The sequence below is a fragment of the Notechis scutatus genome, chromosome Z (assembly GCF_049901735.1).
Source record: "Notechis scutatus isolate UNSWTSFEM ecotype Mainland chromosome Z, rNotScu1.2, whole genome shotgun sequence".
Taxonomy (NCBI): Eukaryota; Metazoa; Chordata; class Lepidosauria; order Squamata; family Elapidae; genus Notechis; species Notechis scutatus.
The window spans coordinates 697,501-724,012 of NC_142025.1; the positions used below are offsets into that span (position 1 = coordinate 697,501).

Sequence of the window (26,512 nt, forward strand, 5' to 3'; positions counted from 1 at the left end):
ATTTTTATCTCGGAAGAAGTGCAAAACCCAGCAAAGCTCGGTTGGACGCCCTCCCTGCCGTCGTCCACTCACCAGTTCTGGCAGGGGGCATGGATGGTCTCCCCAGGCTGGGCATCCTCCCACTTGGGCAGTCCCAACCAGGAGGAGAGGTTCCGATCCTCGGGGACACCTGCGTGCAAGAGACACGTGCGTCGAGCCCAAAGAACCAAACAACGATGCGTGGCGTTACTTCCGAGCAAGTGGCTCGATTCCTGCGTGCCCAAGGACTGAATCTTGCCAGACTAAAGCAGTTGCCTGCAATAGCTTTCGATGTCTGTGGAGATTCTAACTGTAGATTACACCCTGAGAATTCATAAAGGGGAATCTTTGTACTTGGTGCTGTCTGAGCTTGGTGGTTTCCTTCAACTAGGGAATATCATCAGTGGTGGAAGGGAGGGGGAGAAAGAGGAGGAGGAGGAGGAGGAGGAGGAAGAGGAGGAGGAGGAGGAGGAGGAGGAGGAGGAGGAGGAGGAGGAGGAGGAGGAGGAGGAGGAGGAGGAGGACTGGAGGGTCTTTGGTGCTCTCTGAGCTGGGTGGTTTTCCTGCAAGTATTTCATGACCCAAGTAGGGAACATTAAACATTATCAGTGCTAGAATGGAGGGGGGTTTGCAGAGAAGAGAAGGAGGAGTGGGAGGAGGGGGAGGAGGATGAAGGAGAGGAGGAGGGAGAGGAATCTTAGCTTCATCGTTTCCTTGCAGATGTTTCATGACCCAACTAGATAACATCACCAGAGCTAAAAGACGTTGTATATAAACAGAGATCAAAGCACCCTCCCTTCCAGCACTGATGAAGTTCCCTAGCTGGGTCATGAGATGTCTGCAAGGAAACCACCCAGCTCAGAGAGCACAAAGGACCCCCCAGTCCTTTTCCTGCCCCTCTTCCTCCTCTTCCTCCTCCTCCTCTCCCTCCACCTCCTCCCACCACAAATCTTACTCCCTTCTTGCACTGATGACATTCCCTAGCTGGGTCATGAGACGTCTGCAAGGAAACCACCCAGCTCAGAGAGCACCCAGGACCTCACAGTTCCTTCCTTTCCTTCTTTTCCTTCCTTTCCTTCCTTTCCTTCCTTTCCTTCCTTCCTTCCTTCCTTCTTTCCCTTCCTTCCTTCCTTCCTTCCCTCCCTCCCTCCCTCCCTCCCTCCCTCATGCTGCAAACTGCTGGGGGGGACTCAACCTTGCTTTCTTCCTGCCCACCAGACATTCCCAGCTCTGCTGTCTCTTGACTACATTCTCCCAGATCAGCATTGGCCCCACTGCTTTGGGGATACCCCCCAGATCTTACCCCAAAGTGCACCCCATTCGCCTCCAGGACACTGTCGACTGGAAATGCAGTCTTGGTTGTCTTGCTCATAAAAAAGAGGCCTGCAGAAGTGCCTCCCCCTTTCGGCTCTGACCTCGGCTTCCCCAAAAAAGCACTAAGCCGACTCTTTGTCTCGGCAAAATCCCTTTTATTAAACAAAGGTGAAATTCTGGCATTCGCCTTCCGCCAAAGTCCTGGCCAACAGCCTTTCAAGGGTGTGATTAGAAGCACAGCCCTGATCTAGCCTGGAGAGCTGCCAAGTAACTATTTCCAAACGCAGTGCTGACAAGGAAGGGCTCGGCACAAGAGTCTCTGAGATACACAGACAGATCTTCCCACTGTGGCAACGAAGGAATTGTTTCCTGCAAAAGCCCTCTTCCCTTTCCCTCCTCTTTTAATCCCTATGTCTGCCTGTGGCTTTACTCCTGCGTCGACCCTGAGTTCGTAATTGTCCCCTTCTTCTGACAGCTCTGTGCATGCGTGCACTGGGAACAGGCTTCAGCTGTTCTTCTTCCCCACTGATCTCCGACTCTGAAGGCAGCTGATAACTGTTGGGCAGCCCTGGCCCCATCTCTGCCTCTGATGCAGAGCCCTTGTCCAAGCCTCCCCCAGACTCCAGGACTGGCCCAGTTTCCTCACTGTCCAACTCTGCTGCCAGCTCCACTAGCCACCAGCCATAATTTCTTTATTCCTCCCTCTGGGGCAGCGGTCCCCAATCCCTGGTCCATGGACTGGCACTGGGCTGTGGCATGCCAGAATCCTGGCCACGCAAACAAGTGAAGCCCCCATCTGCAGGATGCAGGCAGCACACAAAACCACGCGCCCTCCAGTCCATGGCAAAACCTCTCTCCACAAAACCGGTTCCTGGGGCTCAAAAGGTTGGGGGCACTGCTCGGGGGGGCTTCCATCCCCTGTTGTTCTCCAGGGGCATGTGGACTCACCCAGCCAGGGCATCTGGTATTTGCAGCGGCACTGCGAAGGCGCCACGCACATGCCATCCTGGAGCAGCTGTCCATCCGGGCAGGCGCAAGCATGTTGGCAGCTGGGACTCTCCACGCAGGCGGCGTCAGGCTGCTGGTCCTCACAGGTCCGCGGGCATGGCTTGCCACAGGGGTAAGACACCTGGCCACCTCGGCAGTCTGAGGAGACACGGGACATTAACCTTAACAAATCTCCCCCTCTTGTGTCAGGATTCCGGCGATTGCCCTAATTAAATCATGAGCCTCAAGCCAAGCTTCAAAAGAATTCAACAGATTTATTAGGAGCAGCATGCCGGCATTCTCCTAAATGAAGCCAACTCTGGCCTACGAAATTGACAGTCACCTGTGGCCCTGTTTCCCCCTCTCCTCCCTGGGTGTGTCATAAATCAGATTCTCCAATTAAATACGTTCACAGGCTGGGTGTCGTCAATCACATTCTCCAACGTAGGATTTTCCTGGCATGTCATAGTCCCATTCTCCAACTGTTATATGTGAAAATTTACCTTATACACCCAAGAATATAAAGAGCAAGACAGGCTCCGTATTTGTTCTTAACCTGACCTGCTAGAGATCAGAACATTCCTATAACTTCTTATTAACTTGTTATTGCTAAAGTTCTATAAGATTGCAAAATATTACGTCCTTGGCTTGATTTGAGATTCGTAAGGGGTCACCTTGACATTATAGCATTATTAATGATCTCCTGTGTAATCTTTTAAGTGAAAACAGGAAATCTAATGATAATGATGAAGAGGAGGAAAGTTGGGGGATTTCCATTGGAGAAGTTGTGAAAAACACCCAGGACTTTCTTAGGAGAATCTCTGTAACTTCAACGTGTGAAAAACAGGAAGTGTTATGTAATCTCTTCAATGTGATAATTCTATAGAAGGCTGTATTTACTGGAAAGGGAGTGTCTCCTTTCTCATAAACTGTTGTTTGAAGTTGGGGGCCGATATTGCAATATCTTATATTAAAGCCTTCTGTGGATTCTGATTATCACAGTCTGTTATTTTATTTTTATCATAATCTCTCACCAACGAAGGATTTTCATGCCATGGCATCAATAAAGGAGCTCAGAAGATTTATTAAGGAGCAGCATGCCGGCATGAACCTAAATGAAGCCAACTCTGGCCTACGTAATTGACAGTCACCCGTGACCCTGTTTTCCCCCCCTTCCCCCTGGGCGTGTCATAAATCAGATTCTCCAATTAAATACGTTCTCAGGCTGGGTATCATCTATCACGTTCTCCAATGAAGGATTTTCTTGGGCAGAAGATCCGGTAGCCTAGCTACAATCTTGGAAAGATAAGTGTGGAATGAGCTTCTGGTTTTAAACTGCCGTAATGCTCCTTCAGATGTCCTCCCCCCGCTTTGTTTATGGTAACTCAGAAACAGGTATAGGAATGCTTTACGAGTTGACACCTTGCCTTCCTCTCGGTCTTCCCCACAAGCGAGGGGCTGAGGAACCTTGCTCCGTCACAGTTCCCAATTTGTACTATGAACATGTTGTGGTTCGCCAGCAGCAGGTGCAGACGCCTGAGGTATCGGAGAGCGAGGACTCTGATGAGGGGCCTGTGTGTGTGATGCAGGGATGGGGCCAGGACCATCAGGGAGTGGGGTGCTGCCTTCGGAGATTGTGGAGCCTGGCAGCAGTGAGGAAGAGGACCCCGAGGAGCCTGTGCCCAGTGCGTGTGCACGCAGGGCTGCTCGGAGGAAAGAGCAGCTGCAGCAGCACGGGCGACTCGGGAGTAAGGCTCCAAGGTAATGGCCCCTCCCTGAGGAGATAAAAGCCCACTGACAAACTGGAGTTCTTTGCAGGAAGCAAAGAAGTTTGATACTTGAGCCTGGTGGACGTTAGAATATTTGAGTTGGTGTTTGGAGACTCTTTGATTTATTGTTTAAGGACTTTATCTGTTGTTCTTGGCAGCCTTACAAAAACTTGGCCAGGCTCTTCCTCATCAGAGCTCGTTCGTTAGAAGCAGCCTTTGATCTGTGAAGAAATGGGATTCGTACATGAAACACTAAAAGGTTGTGCTGTTAACCTTTGTCTCATGTTTGCTCTCTTGGAACCAGATTTGGGTCAGAACTGAAGACTTTACGCCACAGTTCCATGCAGGGAGGGAGCGGAGACGTTGCCGCACATGCAGTCAACAGGCCCGTGTGTGGGCTTGCATGAGCTGTGTGCCTGCACGCCCATCACACGTGCCAATGGTGTGCAAGCCCACGCGTTACCCCCGCTACTCGTGCAAGTGGGAACGTGCTCATCCATGCTCGCCCACCGCTCTATGGTGCAGTTCCAAACGGGTCACGGTCCAGTAGTGGCTGCTGTGGTCCAAGGGTTGGTGATCCCCGGTTTAGGTTCTGTGCATTGTGGAAGTTTTTCCTCAAAGTTCCCCGCGCAAAGGATGAAAACTTGAAATGAGATCGAACCACCGTTTGTTCTAGAACATGGGTGTCCAACTCGCCGCGCTCCGTCGTCGTCCTGTAGAGTCTCGCATCGGCAATAGGAAGGGCATCCGGCCAGTAAACACTCAGTTTAACCAATCTCTCACAGAACAATGGAAAATTGGGCGCTCGATTGTGGTTGTAAGTCGAGTGGTGTGGTGGCCTAGAGGTGGCGCTGTCGCCTCACGATCAGGAGGTTATGGGTTCAGTACTAAGTAGAGGCAGATATTTCTCTCTGGACACACTGAGAATATATCTACTGAATAAAACTCCGCATTGGTGACAGGAAGGGCATCCGGCCAGTAAACACTCAGCTTAACCAATGTTTCACTGAACAACAGAAATTTGGGTACTCGATTGCGGTTGTAAGTTGAATCGTGTGGTGACCATAACTTTCTAACTGTGAGGCGAGGGTGCCACAATACCACACTATTTGACTTATGACTGCAGTTGACTTGACTCTACGACTGCAATCCACTCGATTTACGACCGCAATCGAGGCAAATATTTCTCTCTGGACACACTGAGAATATATCTGCTGAACAAAACTCCGCATTGGCAACAGGAAAGGCATCTGGCCAGTAAACACTCTTGCTAGCTCCATTCAGCTGCCCAGACTCCACCCTGCAAGGGATTATGGGCTCATGAAAAGGAGACGACTGCGGTCGAGGACTACGTGTCTTGACCAAGTCAGCTGGCTGTTCATGCGCTGAATTGGGTGGAAATGCGCTACGTTTCTCTCCGCATTCCTCAACACGGCATGGGATTGTGGGGGGGATGCCTGCAGCCCACTCCTGTCTCTCCCGCTCCCCCGCCAATGCTCCTTCTCACCATCGCAGAGGGTGACTCCGTCGTGGCACTGCCGGCTTTGGAGAGCTTCTCTGGGACACGCCACGCCACCAAAGCGAGCTGGGGGTTGTTGCATTCCCGGGTCCTCGTCGACACGCCATGGCAGGCATCACAGGGAGACCAGGCGCTCCACGAGGACCAGCCCCCATCGACTGCAAGAGCGTGAAACATGGGAGGGAGGTTTGATAAAGCCACAGTGGCTGGTAGCCCCCCCCCGAATATATAAAGGTAGTCCTCATTTAGTGACTGTCACAAACAGTCACTTGGCGAGCAGCGAATGTGTTTACAACAGGCCTGTCAAGCACAGGAAAGCCAAAATCGGATTGTAAAGCCTCCTTTAGCAACAGCTTGGCTGAGCAACGGCTTGGCTTAATGACCAAGCCATCAATTGGAGTTGCAGTTCCCTCAATGAGGACTATGTACATGTTTTCAGGCTTTCTGGAGTGGCCTCCAAAGATCTGAAATTTGGGGTTCTGTACAACAAATGTTCAGTTTGGTCCCATGGTTAAGGTGCCGGATTAGAAACCAGGAGGCTGTGAGTTGTCGTAGCTCCTTAGGCATAAAAACAGGCTCTGAGTATGTCTGGGAATGGATAGATTTAGATAGAAATAGAGATAGATTGATAGATAGGTAGATAGATGGATGGATAGACGGATAGACAGGGATTGAGAGATATAGATATAGATAGATATAAAGAAATATAGACAGATATAGATAGATAGATAGGTAGTTAGAGATAGATGATAGATAAATAGATTGAGATAGGAGATTGATGGATATGTAGATTGATAGAAATAGAGATAGATAGATAGATAGATAGATAGATAGATAGATAGATAGATAGATAGATAGATAGATAGATAGATAGATAGATATAATAGATATAGAGCCCCCGTTTTAAGGCTCTCACCTGGGCAGAAACTGGTCACAAGACACGCTCTTCTCTGCAGCTGGACCCCACTGTCTCCGTGATACTCCTGCGCCTCGCACTCGCGGCCTCCATGCTGGGGCTTGGGGCAGCTGCAAGTCCGTAGCGAGTCACCATCTCGCTGCCACATGTCCGGGAACAGGGACTCCACTGCGCCCAGTCACACCAGCCCCTGGCACTGGAGGGGCAACAAAAAGGGTTCTCCTTCTCCTCCTCCTCCTCTTTTTCATCCTCTTCCTCCCTTCTCCTTCTCCTCCCTCTTCTTCTCTTCCTCTTCCTCCTTTTTTTCCTCTTTTTTCCTCCTCCTCCCTTTCTTCCTCCTCCCTCCTCCTCTTTCTCCCTTTTCCTCCCCCTCCTCCTCTTTCCTCCTCCTCTTTCTTCCTACACCTCCTCCCTTCTCCACCTCCTCCTCCTCTTCCTCCTCCTTCTTCTTATCCTCTCTTCTCCTCTTTCCTTCCCCCCCTTCTTCTTTCCTTTTTCCTCCTGCCCTCCCCCTCTTCCTCCTTCTCTTCCCCCCTCCTCCTCTTTCCTCATCCCCCTTCCTCCTCCTCCTTTCTCCTCCTTCCTCCTTCTCTTCCTCCTCCTTTTTCCTCCCCTCCCCCTTCTCCCTCCTTCCTTTTCCCCCTTCCCTCCTCCTTCCTCCTTCTCTTTCCCCTCCTTTTTCCTCCCCTCCCCTCCCCCTTCTCCCTCCTTCCTTTTTCCCCTACTCCTCCTCTTCTTCCTTCTCTTTCCCCTCCTCCTCTCTCCTCCTCCCCTCCTCCTCCTCCCTCCTCCTTCTTCCTCCTCTTCCTGCTCCTCCTCTTCCTCCTCCTTTTCCCCCTCCCCTCCTCCTCTTCCTCCTCCTTTTCCCCGTCTCCCTTCTCCTCTTTCCTCATCCCCCTCCTTCCTTTTCCTCCTCCTCCTCCTCCTCCTCCTCCTTCCTCCTTCCTCCTTCCTCCTTCCTCCTCCACCTCTCTGCAAACTTCACTCCTTTCCAGCCTTGATGATGTTATCTAGATAGGATGTGAAACTGTCACGTCCCGTCCTGCCCCATCACTGTTCCTCTCAATGCAGGGACTCTGCCTCCCAGCTACATTCTGCCCCATCCAGCCCTCATGCCCCCCCCACACACACTTTGGGGGATTCACCTGGGCAGGCCTGGTTGGTGCAACCCAGCTTTCCATCGGAGCAGGTACTGTGGGAAAGGAGAAGAGGGAGCGGATGAGACGCCCTGTTGGAATCGGAAAGGAAAGCCGCTCCATCCCGGCTGGGCCGTCTCTTCCTGGCTGGCTTACCAATTGTTGCACCCATCGGCACGGGGCACGACTTCTCCCGGCGGGTGCCGCCGTCCGGTGCTCAGATCTAGGCAGGTGCAGCTGGGTTTCTCCACGCAGGCCGAGCCGTTGCTGTGCAAGACTTTGCCCCCAGTGCAGTAGCAGCCTGGTTCGCAGGCCCAGGCGCAGTGCTGGTGGGAAGGGGGGGAGACAGAGGGGAGGGGAGGTGAAGTGGGAGGGAAAGGAGGGTGTGGGAATGAGAATGACCCAGAGACCGAACGCCCCACAGGCCGAGGCCTGTTACGTCTCAAACGGGATGTGAGGAAGACGGTGGGGTCCTCTCTGAGCTGGGTGGTTTCCTTGTAGACGTTTCATGACCCAACTAGGGAACACCATTAGTGCTAGAAGGGAGGAGAGGTTTGGAGAGAGGAACAGCAGGAGGGATGAAAAGGAGAGAAAGAGGAGGGGGAGGAAGGAGGAGGAGGGATAAGGAGAAGATAAGGAAAGAGGAGGAAGGGGAGAATGAAAGAGAAGGAGGAGGAGGGAGGAAGAGGAGAAGGAAAGAGGAGGAGGCAGGAGAAGGAGGAGGAAGAAGGAGAGAAGAGGAGGAAGAAGGAAGGAAGAGGAGAGGGTAGAGAAGGAGGAAGGGAAGGAGGGGAGGAGGAAAAGAAAGAAGGATGGAGGGGAAGGGAAGGAAAGAGAAGGAGGAAAGAGGAGAAAAGAGAAGAAGAAGAAGAAGAAGAAGAAGAAGAAGAAGAAGAAGAAGAAGAAGAAGAAGAAGAAGAAGAAGAAGAAGAAGAAGAAGAAGAAAGAAGAAGAATGAGAAGAATGAGGAGAAGAAGAAAAGAAGAAGAAGAAAAGGAAGAATGAAAAGAAGAATGAGAAGAAGAAAAGAAGAAGGAAGAAGAACAAGAAGAAGAAAAAGAAAAAAGAAAATGAGGAATGAAAAGAAGAATGGGGAGAAGAAGAAAAGAAGAAGGAAGAAGAACAAGAAGAAGAAAAAGAAAAAGAAGAAAAGGAGGAAGAAGAAGAAGAAGAAGAAGAAGAAGAAGAAGAAGAAGAAGAAGAAGAAGAAGAAGAAGAAGAAGAAGAAAAAAAGGCGGAGAGCATCCGTGCCATACCGCAACACTAACACAAGTGGGAGATGCGCTCATGGCGACGACAGCGCTGGGTAATGCCGTGAAGCTACCATGTTTCCTTGAAAATAAGCCCTACCCCCAAAATAACCTGTTTTTAACAGTGCACCACTCCAGGAGGACGAGGACGAGGAAGGAGAAAGAGGAGGGATGAGGAAGAGGAGAAGGAGAAGCAGGAGAAGGAGGAGAAGGAGCAGGAGGGAAGAGGAGGAGGAAGAGGAGGAAGAAGAAGAAGAGGAGGGGCAGGAGCAGAAGGGGCAGGAGGAGCAGAAGGAAGAGGAGGAGGAAGAGGAGGAAAAGGGAGAAGGAGGAGGAGGAGGAAGAGGAAGGGGAGGAGGAAAAAGGAACCGCCCACTCTAGGCTTTCCCGCGGCCTGCACAGCGCTCCAGATTCCCTGCTTCCACCCCGCGTGGCCTCTGCCTCCCCCTGCTGCTTGGATCAGGAATCAGCTCATCTGCATTGTGTGAGCTGCGGAGCCCGCCGAGTACGCTGAGCAAAGGGCTGGTGGGGCTGCAGCTCCTGCCGGATACAGTTGGTTCCGGTGCACCTCAGGGGTGGCTGCCAGCTGGGGGGGATCGCCCTGAAACTGTGTTTCCCCAAAAGTAAGCCCTAGAGCTTATTTCGGAACCCCACAAAATACAAGACCGGGTCTTATTTTCAGGGAAACACAGTAGCAGGAGAGCGAGACGATTAGCGCCCACATGAAGCCATGTTGCTGGTGCAAGTGGGGGATGTGGTACTGCCCATGCGAAGCCGCGATTCTAGTGCGAGTTCTTCGCACGATACTGCCCACACGAAGCCGCAATGCTAGCGCGAATGGGGGAGTGTGCACTTGCGGTAACACAAGCGCCCATACAATGCTTGCTGCACTCTTAGCGACGGCGTAAGGCTGCAGCGCTAGCATGAGTGGGGGGGCAGGTGTGCACATGCGCCCCAGCCAGGCGCTCACAGGGCCCGGTGGCCTGGTAGTGAACTGCGCCCCACAGGTTGTGGACCTTCCAAACAGAAGCACCGAAGACGGCTGGCATTTGGGGTGCGGTGGCGTCTTACCCCACCGTCAACCCCGCAGCCCATCATGTATTCATTGCACCCGAGACCCTCTTGGCCAGAGAAGAGGTGGGTGGGGGTCTTGGGAGGGAGGACTGAGAGAGATGAGCTTACCGTGATGTCATCACAAGAACGAGGACAGGGCGGTCCGCAGCGACTATAAACCGAGTCTTCCAAAATGGAACAGTTCAAATCTGGTGAAGAGGGGGGTATAAAGGGGCAAAAGAGCCAATGAGAAAGACAAACCCCCCACCCCGGAATATTTTCACCCGCCCTCCCCCTCCCGGTCCAAGGGGAGGGGCTTTCCTGCTGTATTGGAGAGACTTTGATTCGGATAAATCCTCAGCGATGGGGCAATGGGGACCACCAATTCTCAGCCCCCCGCCCTACAATCACCAGAAAGACCCTCCCCTTGTTCCTTTCCAGTTGTCCTCGACTTATGACCATTAGTTGGTGACCATTTTTTTCACACTTACAAGCGTGGCGGTGTTCCCGTGGGACCCAGAATCCGAATTCGAATGCTTGGCAACGGGTTTGTCTAGGGGTACCCCGGGGGGGGGGGGTCAGTCCCGCAATCCCTGTTTTGGGACCAAGTCAACGGGGCAAGCATGATTTGCTTAATGACCATCAGGTCGGCTTCACAACCAGGGGCAATTCACTTAACGACAGTGGCGAGAAAGGTAATGAAATGGGAACCAAATGTGCTAAACACCTGGTGACCATGTTCCAGGCCTCACAACCAGAGTGCCTCACTTAATGACCAAGGCAAGAAAGGGGACACAGCTCACTGAACAACTAGGCAAGCCCAATTCACTTTGTGACTGGGGAAGCCGGATTCATTGAACAACCATTTGCGTGAGGTAACCGCAGGGATTTTTCTCTTCTTTTTTTGCCCCATCATTTCCTTGAATCCCTGCACGGTCGTTAAGTGAATCGAATTTGATGAAGTCCAGGGGAGAAGCTCTCTCAGCTTGGAGGACCCCACGAGGGTCATAAAGGTGAGTCCACGGCGGTCATAACTGTGAGAAACGGCCCTACGTCACAGTTTTGTAGGACCTTCGGCCGGACACTAAATGCAGCGTTTGTTGTAAAACCAAGGACGGGCTGCATCCCAAGTGATTTCCCACAACTCACCTGGACAAGGGTTCAAGCCACAGGACTCCACCTGAGTGGGCGGTCCCTCACAGTAGTCTCCGCCTCCTCGGGGGGCGGGGCTGTCACAGGCTCTGCTCCGGCTCCGCAGGCCCCCGCCGCAGCTGACGGTGCAGGACGTCCAGGGACTCCAAAACCCCCAATCCCCGGGCCCTGCACAGAAGAGGGGTGGGTTACAGAACTGCCCCCCATTGACCAGTGGGTTGGACTAGATGACCTCTGAGGTCCCCTCCAACTCCTTCCTTCTGTAAGAGTCTCCTGCTTGAGCAAGGGGGTTGGACTAGATGACCTCTAAGGTCCCTTCCAATTCGGTGATTGTTATTTTTGGCAATATTCAGCAAATCTCTGGTAAGTTGACCTTGGAGGTCATCTAGTCCAACCCCCGCCTTGAGTAGGAGGCCCTATGCCATTTCAGACAAGGGACCAGGATGAGCGGGAGGCTAACAATTCGCACCAGTTCGGGTGAACCGGCTGTTAATTTCACATCCGGTTCGCTGATCGGGGCTGAACTGAGCCGAACCGGGACACACCAGGCTGAATGGGGCCAGACTGGGCCAAACTGGGCCAAACTGGGCCACACCAGGCTGAACCGGGCAAAACAGGGCTGAACAGGGCCAAACCAGATGGAACCAGGCTGAACTGAGCCAAATCAGGCCAAACCAGCTGAACCGAGCTGTACTGGGCAGTACTAGGCTGAACCGAGCCAAACCAGGCCAAACTGGGCCAAACCGGGCCAAATGGGGCCAAACAGGGATGAACAGGACCGAACCATGACAAACCAGGCCGAATTGGGCTGATCCAGGCCGATCTGGGCTGAACTGGGCTAAACCAGGCCAAGCTGGGCCAAACAGGGCCGAACAGGGCCAAACCAGACCAAATCAGACCAAACCAGGCTGAACAGGACCAAATCAGGTTGAACGGACTGAACCGGGCTGAACGGGGCTGAACTGGGCCAACTGGGTCAATCCAGGCCAAACTGGGCTGAACTGGGCCAAATCTGCCTGAACCAGGCTGAACGGGCAGAACTGGGTGGATCTGACTGAACCGGGCTGAAAGGGCCAAACTGGGCCGAACCGGGCTGAAGACCACCACTGCTCCGGAGCCTAGGGAGGGGGGAAACAACAACCGGGTGTGACTTACGGGAACACGTCTGGAGCTGGCAGGCTCGGTCCTCGCGTTCCGGCCCCAGGCAGGGCAATCCAATGCCGGAAGGGGCCGGATCGGTGCAGAAGTGGTATCGGTTTTGCAGTCCCAGCCCACAGGAGGCTGAGCATTTGCTCCAGGGGGTCCACTCAGACCACAGACCGTTCACTGGCGAGGAAGAAGGAAAGGAGACCATCAGGAGATGCCCATCATGGAAATCGGAACTCGGGGCAAGGGGAAGGGGTCTTTGCCCCCTCCTCCCCAGAGTATCAACCCCCCCTCCCTTGATAAAGTAGACTACCCAGCTCAGGCAGGTACCAAGGAACCCAAATTCAGAATAATAATGGAAGGATGGAGTGGGAAGGGGCCTTGGAGGTCATCTAGTCCAGCCCCCTGACTCAAGCAGGATAGCCTTACACGATGAGAGTTGGAAGGGGCCTTGAGGGGAGGGCATTTAGTCCAGCCCCCTGCTCAAACAAGAAACCCTTGAAACCCTGCTCGAGCAGGGGGCTGGACTAGGTGACCTCCAAGGTCCCTTCCAACTCTGTCCTTCTATGATTCCTCAAGGGCTCCTTGTTTGAGCGGGGGGGGCGTAATTCTGTATGAGGTTCCTCATCGAGTAGGGAGGGTCAGACTAGAAGACCTCCGAGGTCCCTTCCAACTGGGCGATATTCTGTCGGGGGTCTCCTGCTCGAGAAGGGGGCTGGACTAGATGGCCTCCAAGACCCCTTCCAGCTTTTTTTTTTTGGAATCTGAGCCTCTTTGGATGAATGGACCAACACTTCCTGCTTTTTTGCAAACCATCCAGAATCTGCCGGAGAGAAATCTGATCCCAGGACAGCCAGTCCTCAACTTATGATCAAAATGGAGCCCCAACATTTCCGTTGCTAAGTGAGACAGTGGCAAAGTGACTCCCCTCCCCGTTTTACAACCTATCTGACCCCCACTGTTAAGTGAATCCCTGCACTGATGAACTTAGCCAGACATGAATCCGGCTTAACTTTTCTGAATGCAGGGAGTCCTTGACTTATGCCCACAGCATTTCTGTCACTAAGCGAGACCACTGTAAAGTGAATTGTGCCCCATTTGATAGCCTACCAATGGCATTAAAAGGAAGTATTCCCCAAAAACCTTTCTACCTCCCTGTCCTGAGTGAATGTAGGCCATTCTCAACTTACAACCACCATTGAACACCATTAATGACAACATTGATGTCATTAAGTGAGACATTTGTCTTTGCTCCATTTTATGGTGTTCCTCACTGCTGTTGTTCAGTGAATCCCTGCTGTTGGGAAGCGTCACGAGACAGTCGTTAAGCAAAGATCCTGCTTAGGTGACGTAAATGTGATTCGGTCGCCCAACTTCCCCCCATGACTGCGGGGATGTGGTGGTGGTCGTAAGCGTGAAACTATGACATTAGTCATTTTGTTTCTGAAATGGCGAACGGGCCTTAAACAAACCGTCATAGGACGAGGACAGCATCAGAAGCGGAAGAACCTCGCTCACCATCACCACAGGCCGCGCGGCTGCAATTGGCCACCTGCCCACCGATGCAGGAGCTGCGAAAAGGGAGGGGACAAAAAAAAGATCCGAATTACGTGGAAGCGACGACGTAAGGAGACGGTGGGACTGTACAGGAGACGGGAGACTGACCAGTTCTCGCAACCTTTGGCCACCATTTCGCCGGGTGCATAGATCTGTCCCTCTACGGTGCATGGGCACGCCTCTGCTGGCACACACAGGTTGTTCTGGGAGAAGAGGAGAAGGATTTGGCGACCACAAAGGGACATCTCACCGTAGCTAACTTATCACAGCCAATTAACCATGTTTCCCTGAAAATAGGACCTACCCTGAAAGTAAGCCCTAGCTTGGCTTTTTTACATGTGCGCCCAATATAAGCTCTAACCCTCCCCCCCCAAATAAGGCCTAATTAACCCCCTGCCCACTCCAGGGGGCAGGGGTAAAAAGGTAAGCTAGGGTGGGGATGGTGGGGATGGAGATGCCCTAGTATTTACTTTTGGATAGTTGCCGGCCGGCAAGGCTTTCCTGAAGGCCTCTGTAGCCGGTAACAGAACTCCCGATCAAGAGTTGGCCATAGTGAGTTAGCTATGGAGAGTTGGCCATGGTGTGCTGGCCATGGAGAGTTGGTCATGGAGAGTTGGCCATGGTGTGCTGGCCATGGAGAGTTGGCCATGGAGAGTTGGTCATGGAGAGTTGGCCATGGTGTGCTGGCCATAGAGAGTTGGCCATGGAGAGTTGGTCATGGAGAGTTGGCCATGGTGTGCTGGGCCAGAGAGTTGGCCATGGAGAGCTGGTGTGGTGAGTTGGCATGGTGTGCTGGCCAGAGAGTTGGCCATGGAGAGTTGGTCATGGAGAGTTGGCCATGGTGTGCTGGCCATAGAGAGTTGGCCATGGAGAGTTGGTCATGGAGAGTTGGCCATGGTGTGCTGGCCATAGAGAGTTGGCCATAGAGAGTTGGCCATGGAGAGCTGGTCGTGGGTGAGTTGGCCATGGTGTGCTGGCCATAGAGAGTTGGCCATGGAGAGCTGGTGTGGTGAGTTGGCTATGGTGTGCTGGCCATAGAGAGTTGGCCATGGAGAGTTGGCCATGGAGAGTTGGCCATGGTGTGCTGGCCATAGAGAGTTGGCCATGGAGAGTTGGTCATGGAGAGTTGGCCATGGTGTGCTGGCCATAGAGAGTTGGCCATGGAGAGCTGGTGTGGTGAGTTGGCCATGGTGTGCTGGCCATAGAGAGTTGGCCATGGAGAGTTGGTCATGGAGAGTTGGCCATGGTGTGCTGGCCATAGAGAGTTGGCCATGGAGAGTTGGCCATGGAGAGTTGGTCATGGAGAGTTGGCATGGTGTGCTGGCCATAGAGAGTTGGCCATGGAGAGCTGGTGTGGTGAGTTGGCCATGGTGTGCTGGCCATAGAGAGTTGGCCATGGAGAGTTGGTCATGGAGAGTTGGCCATGGTGTGCTGGCCATGAAGAGTTGGCAATGGGGAGTTGGCTGTGGGGAGTTGGCTGTGGCGAATTGCCCTCGACCATTCGAGACACCAGCCTCCCCTTCTTCCAGGCACGGCTCCCTCTGCTCTTGTGGCACTAGTCCTCATGAATCTAGGTCAGACTGCATACCCTCCAAAAGACCCTAACCCCCACCTAACTTTCGCAAGAGATTTACAGGTGGGCAGAGATACAGATCGGCAGTGCCGATCTCTTGGTGGAGACGGCTAGCGGAAACACTTTGGGGGTATGTACCAGCAAGAGGGTGCCGTTGGGGCAGTAGCAGCCCGGCCGGCATGCTGTCTGTCCAGCGTCATCGTCCATGCTGAGCTCTGCGCAGGAACCCGGCCCGTCAGAGCACTCTCGCCATACTTTCCCCGACGGGCAGGTGCCTGGGATCTCCCCTGGTTGGAAGGAACCGCAGAAAGAGCTTAGTTGGAAAAGTTTTAGAGTCGGTTTCTCGATGAAGGAGGTTTGATCCAGGAGACACCACAGCCAGGGTCTGTGGTGGTTGGGTGGGTTCCCCTGATTGAGCAGGGGGGTTGGACTAGATGACCTCTGAGATCCTCCCAACTCTTTCATTCTGTAAGGGTCTCCTGCTTGAGGAGTGGGTTGGACTACATGACCTCCAAGGCCCCTTCTGAGTCTCCCATTCTGTAAAGATCTCCTACTTGTGCAAGGGGTTGGATTAGATGACCTCCCAGGTCCCTTCCAACTTTCTAATCGTGTAAGGGTCTCTTGCTTGAAGAGGGTGTTGGACTGGATGATCTCTAAGGTCCCTTCCAACCCTCTCATTCTGTAAGTATCTCCCACTTGTACAAGGGGTTGGACTAGATGACCTCCCAGGTCCCTTCCAACTCTCTAATTCTCTGTAAGGGTCTCCCGCTTTTGAGGAGGGGGTTGGACTAGATGACCTCCCAGGTCCCTTCTCGCTCCATTCTGATTGCTCCATCCATCCATCAATTGAAGGCAAACCGAGCCCACCTGTGCAGGGCTGAAGGTTGCAGGTGGAGAAGTCAAGCCGGCCCAAGACGCTCATGCTGGCTCTGGTCCGGCTGGCGGGTAGCCGCCCGCAGGGCACCGAGCACGCCGACCAGGGGCCCCATTCTACGCCAGACCCTGTATGGGGGCAGGGGGGGTCACAAAAAGTGAGGAGGGGGGAATGAGGGGGGTTGGAAACCCACAACTTCTTGGAAGCCCCTCCCCACTTGTGCAAGGGTTGGACTAGATGACCTCCCAGGTCTCTTCCGATTCTCTAACTCTCTGTAAGGGTCTCCCGCTTTTGAGGAGGGGTTTGGACTAGATGACCTCCCAGATCCCTTCCATCTCTTTCATTCTGTAAGGGTCTCCTGCTTGAGGAGGGGTTGGACTAGATGACCTCCCAGGACCCATCCTACTTTCTAATTGTGTAAGGGTCTCTTGCTTGAGGAGGGGATTGGACTAGATGATCTCTAAGGTCCCTTCCAACCCTCTAAGGATCTCCCACTTGTGCAAGGGGTTGGACTAGATGACCTCCCAGGTCCCTTCCGACTCTAATTCTGGAAGGACTTGAATTTTTGCCCATCTTGTCTTTCTCGGTGGAAAAACTGGACTGGTGACTATTATGGTGATTGGCGGCTCGCGGGAAAAGCACTCTAGACATGCTCAGAGACAGTGTGCCTAGAATCCATGCCTTTTTGGCCTTTGGGGGCTGCTGCTCGGTGGAAGAGCTGAGTTCCAGACTCCGATGCCAGAGAGGGACGTAAGACAACCGGGGGTCCAGAATGGTAGAGAGGCTCATGCTCGGGCAGGGGGTTGGACTGGATGACCTCTGAGGTCCCTTTGAAGAATCCGATGATTCTGCCAGGGTCCCCTGCTCGAGCAAGGGGGTCGGGCTAGTAGATCTACAGAGTCCCTTCCAACTCTGTTCATCTCCTATTCTCCTCTCTCTCTCTCTCTCTCTCTCTCTCTCTCTCTCTTTCCTTGTTTCTTTCTCTCTCTCACCTGGGCAGGGCTGCAGGCTGCAGAACTCAATCTCCACCTTGGAGCCCTGGCAGTTCTGCCCTTCCAACCCAACGTCGGCACGGTGCCGCCGCCGAGTCCCCACGTTGCAAGTCCGGCTGCAGGAGCTCCAAACGGACCAGGAGGTCCAGCTACAGTTGCCTGTCGGAGGAGGAGGGGTGGGGTGAGATAAGAATAAGCTTCAATTCCCAGAATCCCCCAGGCCAATATTCTTTAAGAGGGGAGGACTTCAACTCCCAGAATTCCTCACACTTTAAGAGGGGAGGACTTCAACTCCCAGAATTCCTCACACTTTATGAGGGGAGGATTTCAACTCCCAGAATTCCTCACACTTTATGAGGGGAGGACTTCAACTCCCAGAATTCCTCACACTTTATGAGGGGAGGACTTCAACTCCCAGAATTCCTCACACTTTATGAGGGGAGGACTTCAACTCCCAGAATTCCTCACACTTTATGAGGGGAGGATTTCAACTCCCAGAATTCCTCACACTTTATGAGGGGAGGATTTCAATTCCCAGAATTCCTCACACTTTATGAGGGGAGGACTTCAACTCCCAGAATTCCTCACACTTTATGAGGGGAGGACTTCAACTCCCAGAATTCCTCACACTTTATGAGGGAGGATTTCAACTCCCAGAATTCCTCACACTTTATGAGGGGAGGATTTCAACTCCCAGAATTCCTCACACTTTATGAGGGGAGGACTTCAACTCCCAGAATTCCTCACACTTTATGAGGGGAGGATTTCAACTCCCAGAATTCCTCATTCCTCTTGGATCCTCCTGCCCCCCATCAGCAAGGTCATTACCCCCTCCCTAATTTAAGAGTTACCTGGGCAAGGTTCTGTGCCGCACACCATCGCCCCCTCCTGGCAGGTGCTGGAACAGAAAAAACCATTAACTTTCAGGAATCCGGAAAGTTCTTTGGATGCCAGGACCAACCTGGGCACCCCGAGGTGAGGGGGAATAGGGTCTGCCCTCCCCCAATTAAGCCAGATTGGCAGACCGGTGGTGAAATGCTAACGGGTTCGGACTGGTTGCTACCCTTTCGGCGGAACCAGTAGTAAAACAAAACCTTTGCGGAGCAGCTGAGGGGAGAAAGAAGAGAAAAGCGCAGGATAGGCCCGTCCCCCGTCCCCGCTTTTCTCTTCTTGATCCTCTCAGATGATTGGCACGGCAGAACTTCCTCCGGTGTGGGGAAAGCTGCGCGAAATGCGCAATCACGGAAATCAGTTGTCAGAATTCCATCAGTCCCCCCCATTTAAATCATGAGTCTTGAGGCAAACTTCCAAAACTTCCAAAGGATTTATGGGGAGTGAACATGTCCGGCACTGCCTGGGTGCGGCCGACTCTGAGAAACATCGTTCCTTGTCCCCCTTGACCCTGGTTTCCTCCTCCCCACCCACCCGCTGGGTGTGTTATAAATCACATTCTCCAACGAGATACATCCATAGCCAAGAGTCATCCAATCACATTCTCAAGTTAGGATTTTTAGTGGCAGAAATTTCAGTCACCTAGTAACAATCTTTGAAAAACTATGTATAGAATGCGCTTTTGGTTTCCAAGCTGCCGCACTGCTCCCCCCTCCCTTTCTGTTGGCAATTCTAAAAAGACCATAGAAATATTTGAGGAGTTCACACTGGTAAGGAAACTGGTAGAATCCCCCCCACTGTGCCAGACCCGCTTGTAAATGGAAGGAAAAGGTGGGGCGGCGATGCCAATCTCCTACCAGTTGTTGCAAGAGTCTCGACGGATGGTGGTGCCCGGCGGGTAACTGTCCCCTTGGTGGTAACACAGACACTGGCTGAGCGGCACACAGGATCCGTTCTGGAGGTAGAGGCCCTCGCGGCAATGGCAGCCATCTTGGCAGGAGGAGGCACACTCCACTTGGGTGTCCCGGTCCAGACAGAGCCGGGGGCAAGCACCCCCTTTCTGCCGGCACTCCTCAGCCGTCAGGTAGACCATGTTGGGCGGGCACTGAGCTGCAGGTGAAAGAACAAAGGAAAGGGTCAGCTGGGCAGTCCGGACAAGAGGGGGGAAGGTGGACACCACCGCCCCCCCTGCCCTGTTCTGCAGCCCGGCGGGCTCCCACTTGGGCAGGGGGGGTTAGACTAGATGACCTCCAAGGTCTCTTCCAACTCTGAGATTCTGTAAAGGCCTCCTGCTTGAGCTGGGGATTGGACTAGATGACCTCCGAGGTCCCTTCCAAATCTGAGATTCTGTAAGGGTCTCCTGTTTGAGCAGGGGGTCACACAAGATGACCTCTGAGGTCCCTTCCGACTCTTGTGATTATTTAAGGCTCTCCTGCTCGAGCAGAAAGTCAGACTAGATGACCTCCAAGGTTGCTTCCGACCTTGTAATTCGGTAATTCTATAAGGATCTCCTGCTTGAGCTGGGGGTTGAATCCTTCCCAACCTTTTAAATTATATTTAATTTAATTTAAAAATTAAGTTAATTTAAGTTGAATTACGTTACATTACATTAATTAAATTAAACAAAAGAGAAGTAGATTAAATTAGTTTACATTAAACTAATTAATTAAATTGAAGAAAATTACATTACATTAAATAAATTAAATTAAAGAAAAGGAAAGTACTTTACATTACATTACATTAATTAAATGAAATAAAATAAAAGTATATTAAATTAGTTTACATTAATAAATTAAATTAATTAATTAATTAAAATTTAATTACTTTACATTACATTAAATAAATTATATTAAAGAAAATTAAATTATTTTACATTATATTACATGAATTAAATTAAATTTAAAAGAGAAGTAAATTAAATTAGCTTACATTAATTAATTAATTAATTAAAGAAAAGAAAAGAAAATTACTTTACATTACATTAAATAAATTAAATTAAATTAAAGAAAAGTAAATTATTTTACATTATATTGCATGAATTAAATTAATTTTAAAAAGAGAAGTAAATTAAATTACATTACATTAATTAATTAATTAAATTAAAGAAAATTACATTACATTAATTAAATTAAAGTAAAGAAAAGTAAATTAAAAATTACATTACATTAATTAATTAATTTAATTTAAATTATATTAAGTTATATTACATGAATTACCTTACATTAAATACCATATAAAAATTCACAATGCAAATATAAAAAAAATCAATGTAAATATAAACATTCAATGCCATTTTTAAAACTTGTTACCTCTGCAGGGCTGCGTGTTGCAATCTCGGGTCTGGATCAAGGGGCCCGAACAGCCTGGGCCCCCATAAGCTGGCTTGGAACAGGTACGGTCACGAGTTTGCACCCCGGAATCGCAAGGCGTTGAGCAGGTAGACCAGGCTGACCAAGGAGTCCAGATCCCCTCCACTGCAGAGAGATATTCTGCCATTCACCTTCCACCAAAGGCCTGGCCAACAGCCTTTCAAGGGTGTGATTAGGAGCACAGACCTTATCTAGCCTGGAGAGCTGCCAAGTAATATTTCCAAACGCAATGCTGACAAGGAAGGACTCAGCACAAGGTCTCTGAGATGCACAGACAGATCTTCCCACTGTGGCAACGAACAAATTGTTTCCTGCAAAAGCCCCCTCCCCTTTTGCTCCATCTTTTAATCCCTATGGAAGGGGAATTCACCATCCACCTGTCACCTTACTCCCACGTTGACCTTTAGTTTGTAATTGTTCCCTTCTTCTGACAGCTCTGTGCATGCGCACACTGGGAACAGGCTCCAGCTGTTCTTCTTCCCCACTGATCTCCAACTCCTGATAACTGCCAGGCGGCCATGGCCCCATCTCTGCCTCTGACGCAGAGCCCTCGTCCGAGCCTTCCTCAGCCTCCAGAACCAGCCCAGGTTCCTCCCCAACCTCCTCACTGTCCAACTCTGCTGCCAGCTCCGCTAGCCGCCGGTAGGCCACAACAGCTTCAATTAAGTTTTAAGCCTGGATTAAGTTTTGTTGAAAGTTGAGCTTTTCTTAGGAGATGAAAATCAAAGCTAAACCAGGATTAAGCTTCGATCAGAGCTGAGCTGAATGTATCAGATGAAAATCAAAACTAAGCTATAATTAAGTTTTGATCAAAGCAGAGCTGAATTTATGAGATGAAAATCAAAGTTAATCTTCAATTAAGCTTGAATCAGCTTAATTTATCAGATGAAAATCAAAGCTAAACCAGAATTTAGCTTCAATCAAAGCTGAGCTTATGGGATGAAAATCAATCTTCTACTGAGCTTGAATCAAAACTGAGCTTAATTTATCAGATGAAAATCAAAGCTAAACCAGAATTTAGCTTCAATCAGAGCTGAGCTTAATTTATGGGATGAAAATCAATCTCCAACTGAGCTTGAATCAAAACTGAGCTTAATTTATCGGATGAAAAACAAAGCTAAACTTGAATTAAGTTTCAGTCAGAGCTGGGCTTAATTTATTGGATGAAAATCCAAGTTAATCTTTAATTAAGCTTGAATCAAAACTGAGCTTAATTTAAGATGAACATCAGAGCTAAACCAGGAATAGGGACTCTTCACAGGGACTGCTGTAAGAAGGTATTAGAGCTGTGTGAAATGTGGCGCGCGCGTTTGGACACAAACGCCTGATCCCCGAATCGGTTGTTGTACCGGTGGAATCCCACCCTTGCCTGTCCTCCTGAAAGAATTCAGCCGGTGAAATCTGAGCGGAATCTCGCCTGCTTGGACGAGTGAATTTGGGGCATGGCCACTGCCAATTTTTGGGTCACGCTGTACTGGCGTTGCTTTGGCGGCTCACCTGGGCAGAGAGGCGTCTCGCAGTCCTCTTCCTGCACGGCCTCTCCGTCGCACCCCACGGCCTGCGAGGTTCCATTGCAGTGCCGGAAACGTTTCCGTGTGCCAACCAGATCCGGGGCATAGAAACAGGTTTTGGAACAGGGGGACCAGGGAGTCCAGTCGCTCCAGAGCAAGGCTATTTCTGTGAGGGGACAGGAGGGAAGCGGTGTTCTGACCCGGCCTTTGCCAACTAAAACAATATGATCCTTTTAGTTGCCAGCAGAAAGGGAGTGTTCCTTGCTCCAAGGAAACAAACACCAGACAGAGGTGACAGCAAAACCTTTTAATGATTATTTACGAATTGCATTCCTTCCCGGTTAAAAGGCTGTTTCAGACTAATTGTCTCTGATAAGAACAAGCCTTGCCAATGTGGTGCAAGGCTGCCAAGAACACTAGATAAAGTTGCCAAGAAATATTTCAAACACAAAGAGTCTCCAAACACCAACCAAAATACTCCGAATGTCCACAAGGCTTGAGTGCAAAAACTTCTTTGCTTCCTGCAAAGAACTCCGGTTTCTCAGCTGGCTTTTATCTCCTCAGGGAGGGGCCATTACCTTGAAGCCTTACTCCCAAGTCGCCTGTGCTGCTGCAGCTGCTCTTTCCTTCGAGCAGCCCTGCGTGCACACGCACTGGGCACAGGCTCCTCGGGGGCCTCTTCCTCACTGCTGCCAGCCTCCACAATCTCCGAAGGCAGCACCCCACTTCCTGATGGTCCTGGCCCCATCCCTGCATCCCATGCAGGCCCCTCATCAGAGTCCTCGCTCTCCGAGACCTCAGCCATCCGTACCTGCTGCTGACAAACCACAACAGGGAGTGGGGGAAAAGCTGTGCATTCCTTAAATGCCTCAGATAATCGCCTTGGAAGCTGAAGCTGTGGGCGCACAAGATTATTACTGGAGAGTATGATGGATGACTCTTGGCTATGGATGTGTCCCATTGGAGAATATACATCCAGGGGGTGAGGGGAAGAGCAGGGTCAAGGGGGAAATGAAGGATGTATTTCAGTGTCGACTGCATCCAGCACCAACGCCAACATGGCCACTTCTAATAAATCAATTTTTTTTAACTCTAAGATATGCAGCTAGAGACTTAGGATTGGAATGGGGGTGTATTTGTGGGCAGTGGTGGGATTCAACAGGTGTAATCATTGGTTCATCCGAACTGGTCTGTACCAGCTGAATCCCACCCCCATCCGTAGGTGATTCACAAGCCGTAACAGTCTCTGAGTTCCCAGCAGGGAACCTCCATTAGCATTTCAATCCCAACACAAATAAAAGCAAGAGCAGACATTTTGAACATTAGACAATGGAACAGGGTGGAGAAAGGAGAAAAGTTTAAAATGACAGGTTACAATGTGGAAGTAGACAGGGATAAAGATTTGAGAGAGGAAGAAGAAGCTTCCTGGATGAGGAGCGAAACCTCTTCAAGGAAAAAAACCTGAAAAGGTTTTGCTTCTCATCCAGGGAAGCTTCCTCCCTTCTGAGTAACAGTTCAATCCTTACATCAGAATGGAAGAAGCTTCTTGGATGAGAAGCGAAACCTCTTCAAGGAAAAAAAACTGAAAAGGTTTTGCTTCTCATCCAGAGAAGCTTCCTCCCTTCTGAGTAACAGTTTGATCCTTCCGTCAGAAAGGAAGAAGCTTCTTGGATGAGAAGCGAAACCTCTTCAAGGAAAAAAAACTGAAAAGGTTTTGCTTCTCATCCAGAGAAGCTTCCTCCCTTCTGAGTAACAGTTCAATCCTTACATCAGAATGGAAGAAGCTTCTTGGAATATGGGAGGTGAGCTACGAAGAGAATGCTTAACACCTTAAGCAAATAAGAGACGATAGTTAAAGAAAAACTTTCTTCTTTTTAAATTTATTTGTACCTTTTTCTTCTTCAATATAACAAAGATATAATTCAATCCAGAATAGGGTTGGGAATAAGGGGGGAGGGAATAACAGAATGCATGAAATGGAATTTGAATGACAGTTAAAGTGGTGATTACTATAAAAATAATGTATTGAAATATTGATTAGTTAAATAAGGGAAGTTTGGAATTTAATATGCATAGGACTATTACTAGTAAATCTACAAGGACTTGTTAAATATATTAAATATGATTACTGATGTTTTATTTGTGGTAAAAGGAAGGATGTATTTGATGAATGGAATGTTATATTTAAAAAAAAACCTAATTAGGGCTTATTCTTGGGAACTGTAATGGCATAACTAAAGTTTGAACTGGGATGGAACTGGAGAGAAAGGAGAAATATTAGAAGCATGTAAGTGTATTAAAGTTAAACAAACCCTTCCCTGGCCGGATGAGAAGCAAAACCTTTTCAGGTTTTTTTTTCCCTTGAAGAGGTTTCGCTTCTCACCCGAGAAGTTTCTTCTGTTCTGATGAAAGGATTGAACTGTTACTCAGAAGGGAGGAAGCGCGTGGGTTGGTAGCGGGCCGTGGCCCATGGGTTGTGAACCTCTGGCTTAAGGTTTCCTGCTTGAGCAACGGGTTGAAAACTCCACGGTCTGTTCTGAGTCTATTATTCCATATCGATAGCGGGTATCCAACTGGTGCAGTGGAGTCCAGACAGTGTCCCGTTGAACTCGAACCAACCATGGCAGTTGGTGATGTTGGAAAAATCAAACGGTGTTGATAGCTATGATTGCAGGAATGTCCCACAAACGTTACTCTCTCAGAATTGGCTAGCTGTCAGGATTCCGGCAGTCACCCCCAATGAAAGCATGAGCTTCGAACCAAGATTCAAAAACTCCATTTATTAGGAGCTAACATGTTGGCATGACCCGTGTGTAAGCCGATTCTGAGACACGTAATTCACTGTCACCCTTGACCCTGGTTTTCCCCGCGCCCCCTTTGGGTGTGTCATAATTCATATTCTCCAATGAAACACATTCATAGCCAAGAGTCATCAATCATATTCTCCAATTAAGGTTTTTGCACGACAGAAACTCCAGTTGCTTCATTATAATTTTTGCAAGATATGAGTGGAATGCACTTTCGGTTCCAGACTGCTGCATGGCTCTTATAAACTCCTCCCCTTTCTGTTGGCAGCTATAAAACGGGCATAGAAATGTTCTTTGAGTTGACATTTACATCATGTTGTGAAGGAATGCCACCTCGAAAGGTTCCCTGCATTTCTGCAAGAACGACATCATCTCAAGGGCAGCATTGCCCAATGGCTAGATATCCAGATACTTGACCATAAGCTTAGCCATCTAGTAACTGCTCAGGTGTAATTTAATTTCATGTGTACTTTGATTATTCATCCTTTGTACTGCGAGTTTTTAAAATAGTTCCTTGCTCCGGGGTTCTATATTTTCATATACATTTTATATGCTAAAAGTCTATTTTTAATCATCCAAGGTCAGGGTTGACCCAAAGGTGCATTTTTCCAATAGGCAACACAACTTACTTGTGTTTTTCCCCCTTGAAAAGGTTTTTCTTCTCATCCATGCCATTCCTCCCTTCTGAGTAACAGTTTGATCCTTCCATCAGAATGGAAGAAGCTTCTCGGATGAGAAGCGACACCTCTTCAAGGAAAAAAAACCCTGAAAAGGTTTTGCTTCTCATCCAGAGAAGCTTCCTCCCTTTTGAGTAACAGTTCAATCCTTCCATCAGAATGGATGAAGCTTGTCAGATGAGAAGCGACACCTCTTCAAGGAAAAAAAAACCTGAAAAGTTTTTGCTTCTCATTCAGAGAAGCTTTCTGAGTAACAGTTCTATCCTTCCATCAGAACTGAAGAAGCTTCTCGGATGAGAAGCAAAACCTCTTCAAGGAAAAAAAAACCAAGAAAGTCAAGTTGCCTTTCGGGAAAAATGGAGACAATTTAGGTCTGGTTCTTGTGATTTTGTTTAATGCATAAATGCTATACCATGGGAAATAAATAAATAAAGAGGGGTCCGCCTCGCAGAAAATGATGTTTCTCTTACCTGTGGTGCAGATTGTGTGACACTCGCGCACCTCTTGGGCATCCCCTTGGCATGGGGCACCCCCGTTGGCTGCCGGTGGGTTGGAGGGGGATCTGTAGAGAAAGAGGATGGTTTGGGGGAACTTTTAAAGTAGTGATTAGTTTTCCATCCATTTTTCACGGAGAGGGTACATACAGGTAATCCTTGGTTTATGACCGTAACGGAACTTGCCCATCATGGTCATAAGTCATAATATTCATAAAAGCAAGGATTCTACCAGTTCTGCCTGGTTCAGCCCAGTTCGTCACGGTTCGGTCGAACGAGTAGTGACGAGGACCATCTGTGAGCAAGCCAGTTTGCTCCGATGATCAGCTGTTGGGATCCCCTGCCCGCCCCGTCTCTATTCTGACCCTCATTTCTTGGTTTTTAAGCTCAGCTGCTTTGTGTGGCACAGGAGATGGCCACGTGCCAGCTGTTGAACACACAGGGAGAGTGCAGGATTGCAGGAAAAGGTCAGTAGCAAACTATCTGTGCGCGCGCGATGCGAGTGCT

The 26,512-nt window shown here is 49.9% G+C and overlaps 1 protein-coding gene across 1 annotated transcript in view; it reads right to left on the reverse strand.

The window, feature by feature from the left end:
* Nucleotides 1–26,512, reverse strand: part of SSPO (SCO-spondin) — a 164,027-nt gene that overhangs the window by 42,831 nt on the left and 94,684 nt on the right. The window contains 21 exon segments of the mRNA XM_087947289.1: nt 73–169; nt 2,281–2,478; nt 5,596–5,682; nt 5,685–5,765; nt 6,524–6,646; nt 6,649–6,719; nt 7,653–7,715; nt 7,816–7,985; nt 10,092–10,171; nt 11,112–11,282; nt 12,270–12,440; nt 13,779–13,831; nt 13,926–14,020; nt 15,529–15,677; nt 16,258–16,392; nt 17,257–17,415; nt 18,108–18,154; nt 19,005–19,257; nt 20,457–20,621; nt 22,014–22,193; nt 25,982–26,073. Of these exon segments, the coding sequence (XP_087803415.1) occupies nt 73–169; nt 2,281–2,478; nt 5,596–5,682; nt 5,685–5,765; nt 6,524–6,646; nt 6,649–6,719; nt 7,653–7,715; nt 7,816–7,985; nt 10,092–10,171; nt 11,112–11,282; nt 12,270–12,440; nt 13,779–13,831; nt 13,926–14,020; nt 15,529–15,677; nt 16,258–16,392; nt 17,257–17,415; nt 18,108–18,154; nt 19,005–19,257; nt 20,457–20,621; nt 22,014–22,193; nt 25,982–26,073 (2,640 nt within the window).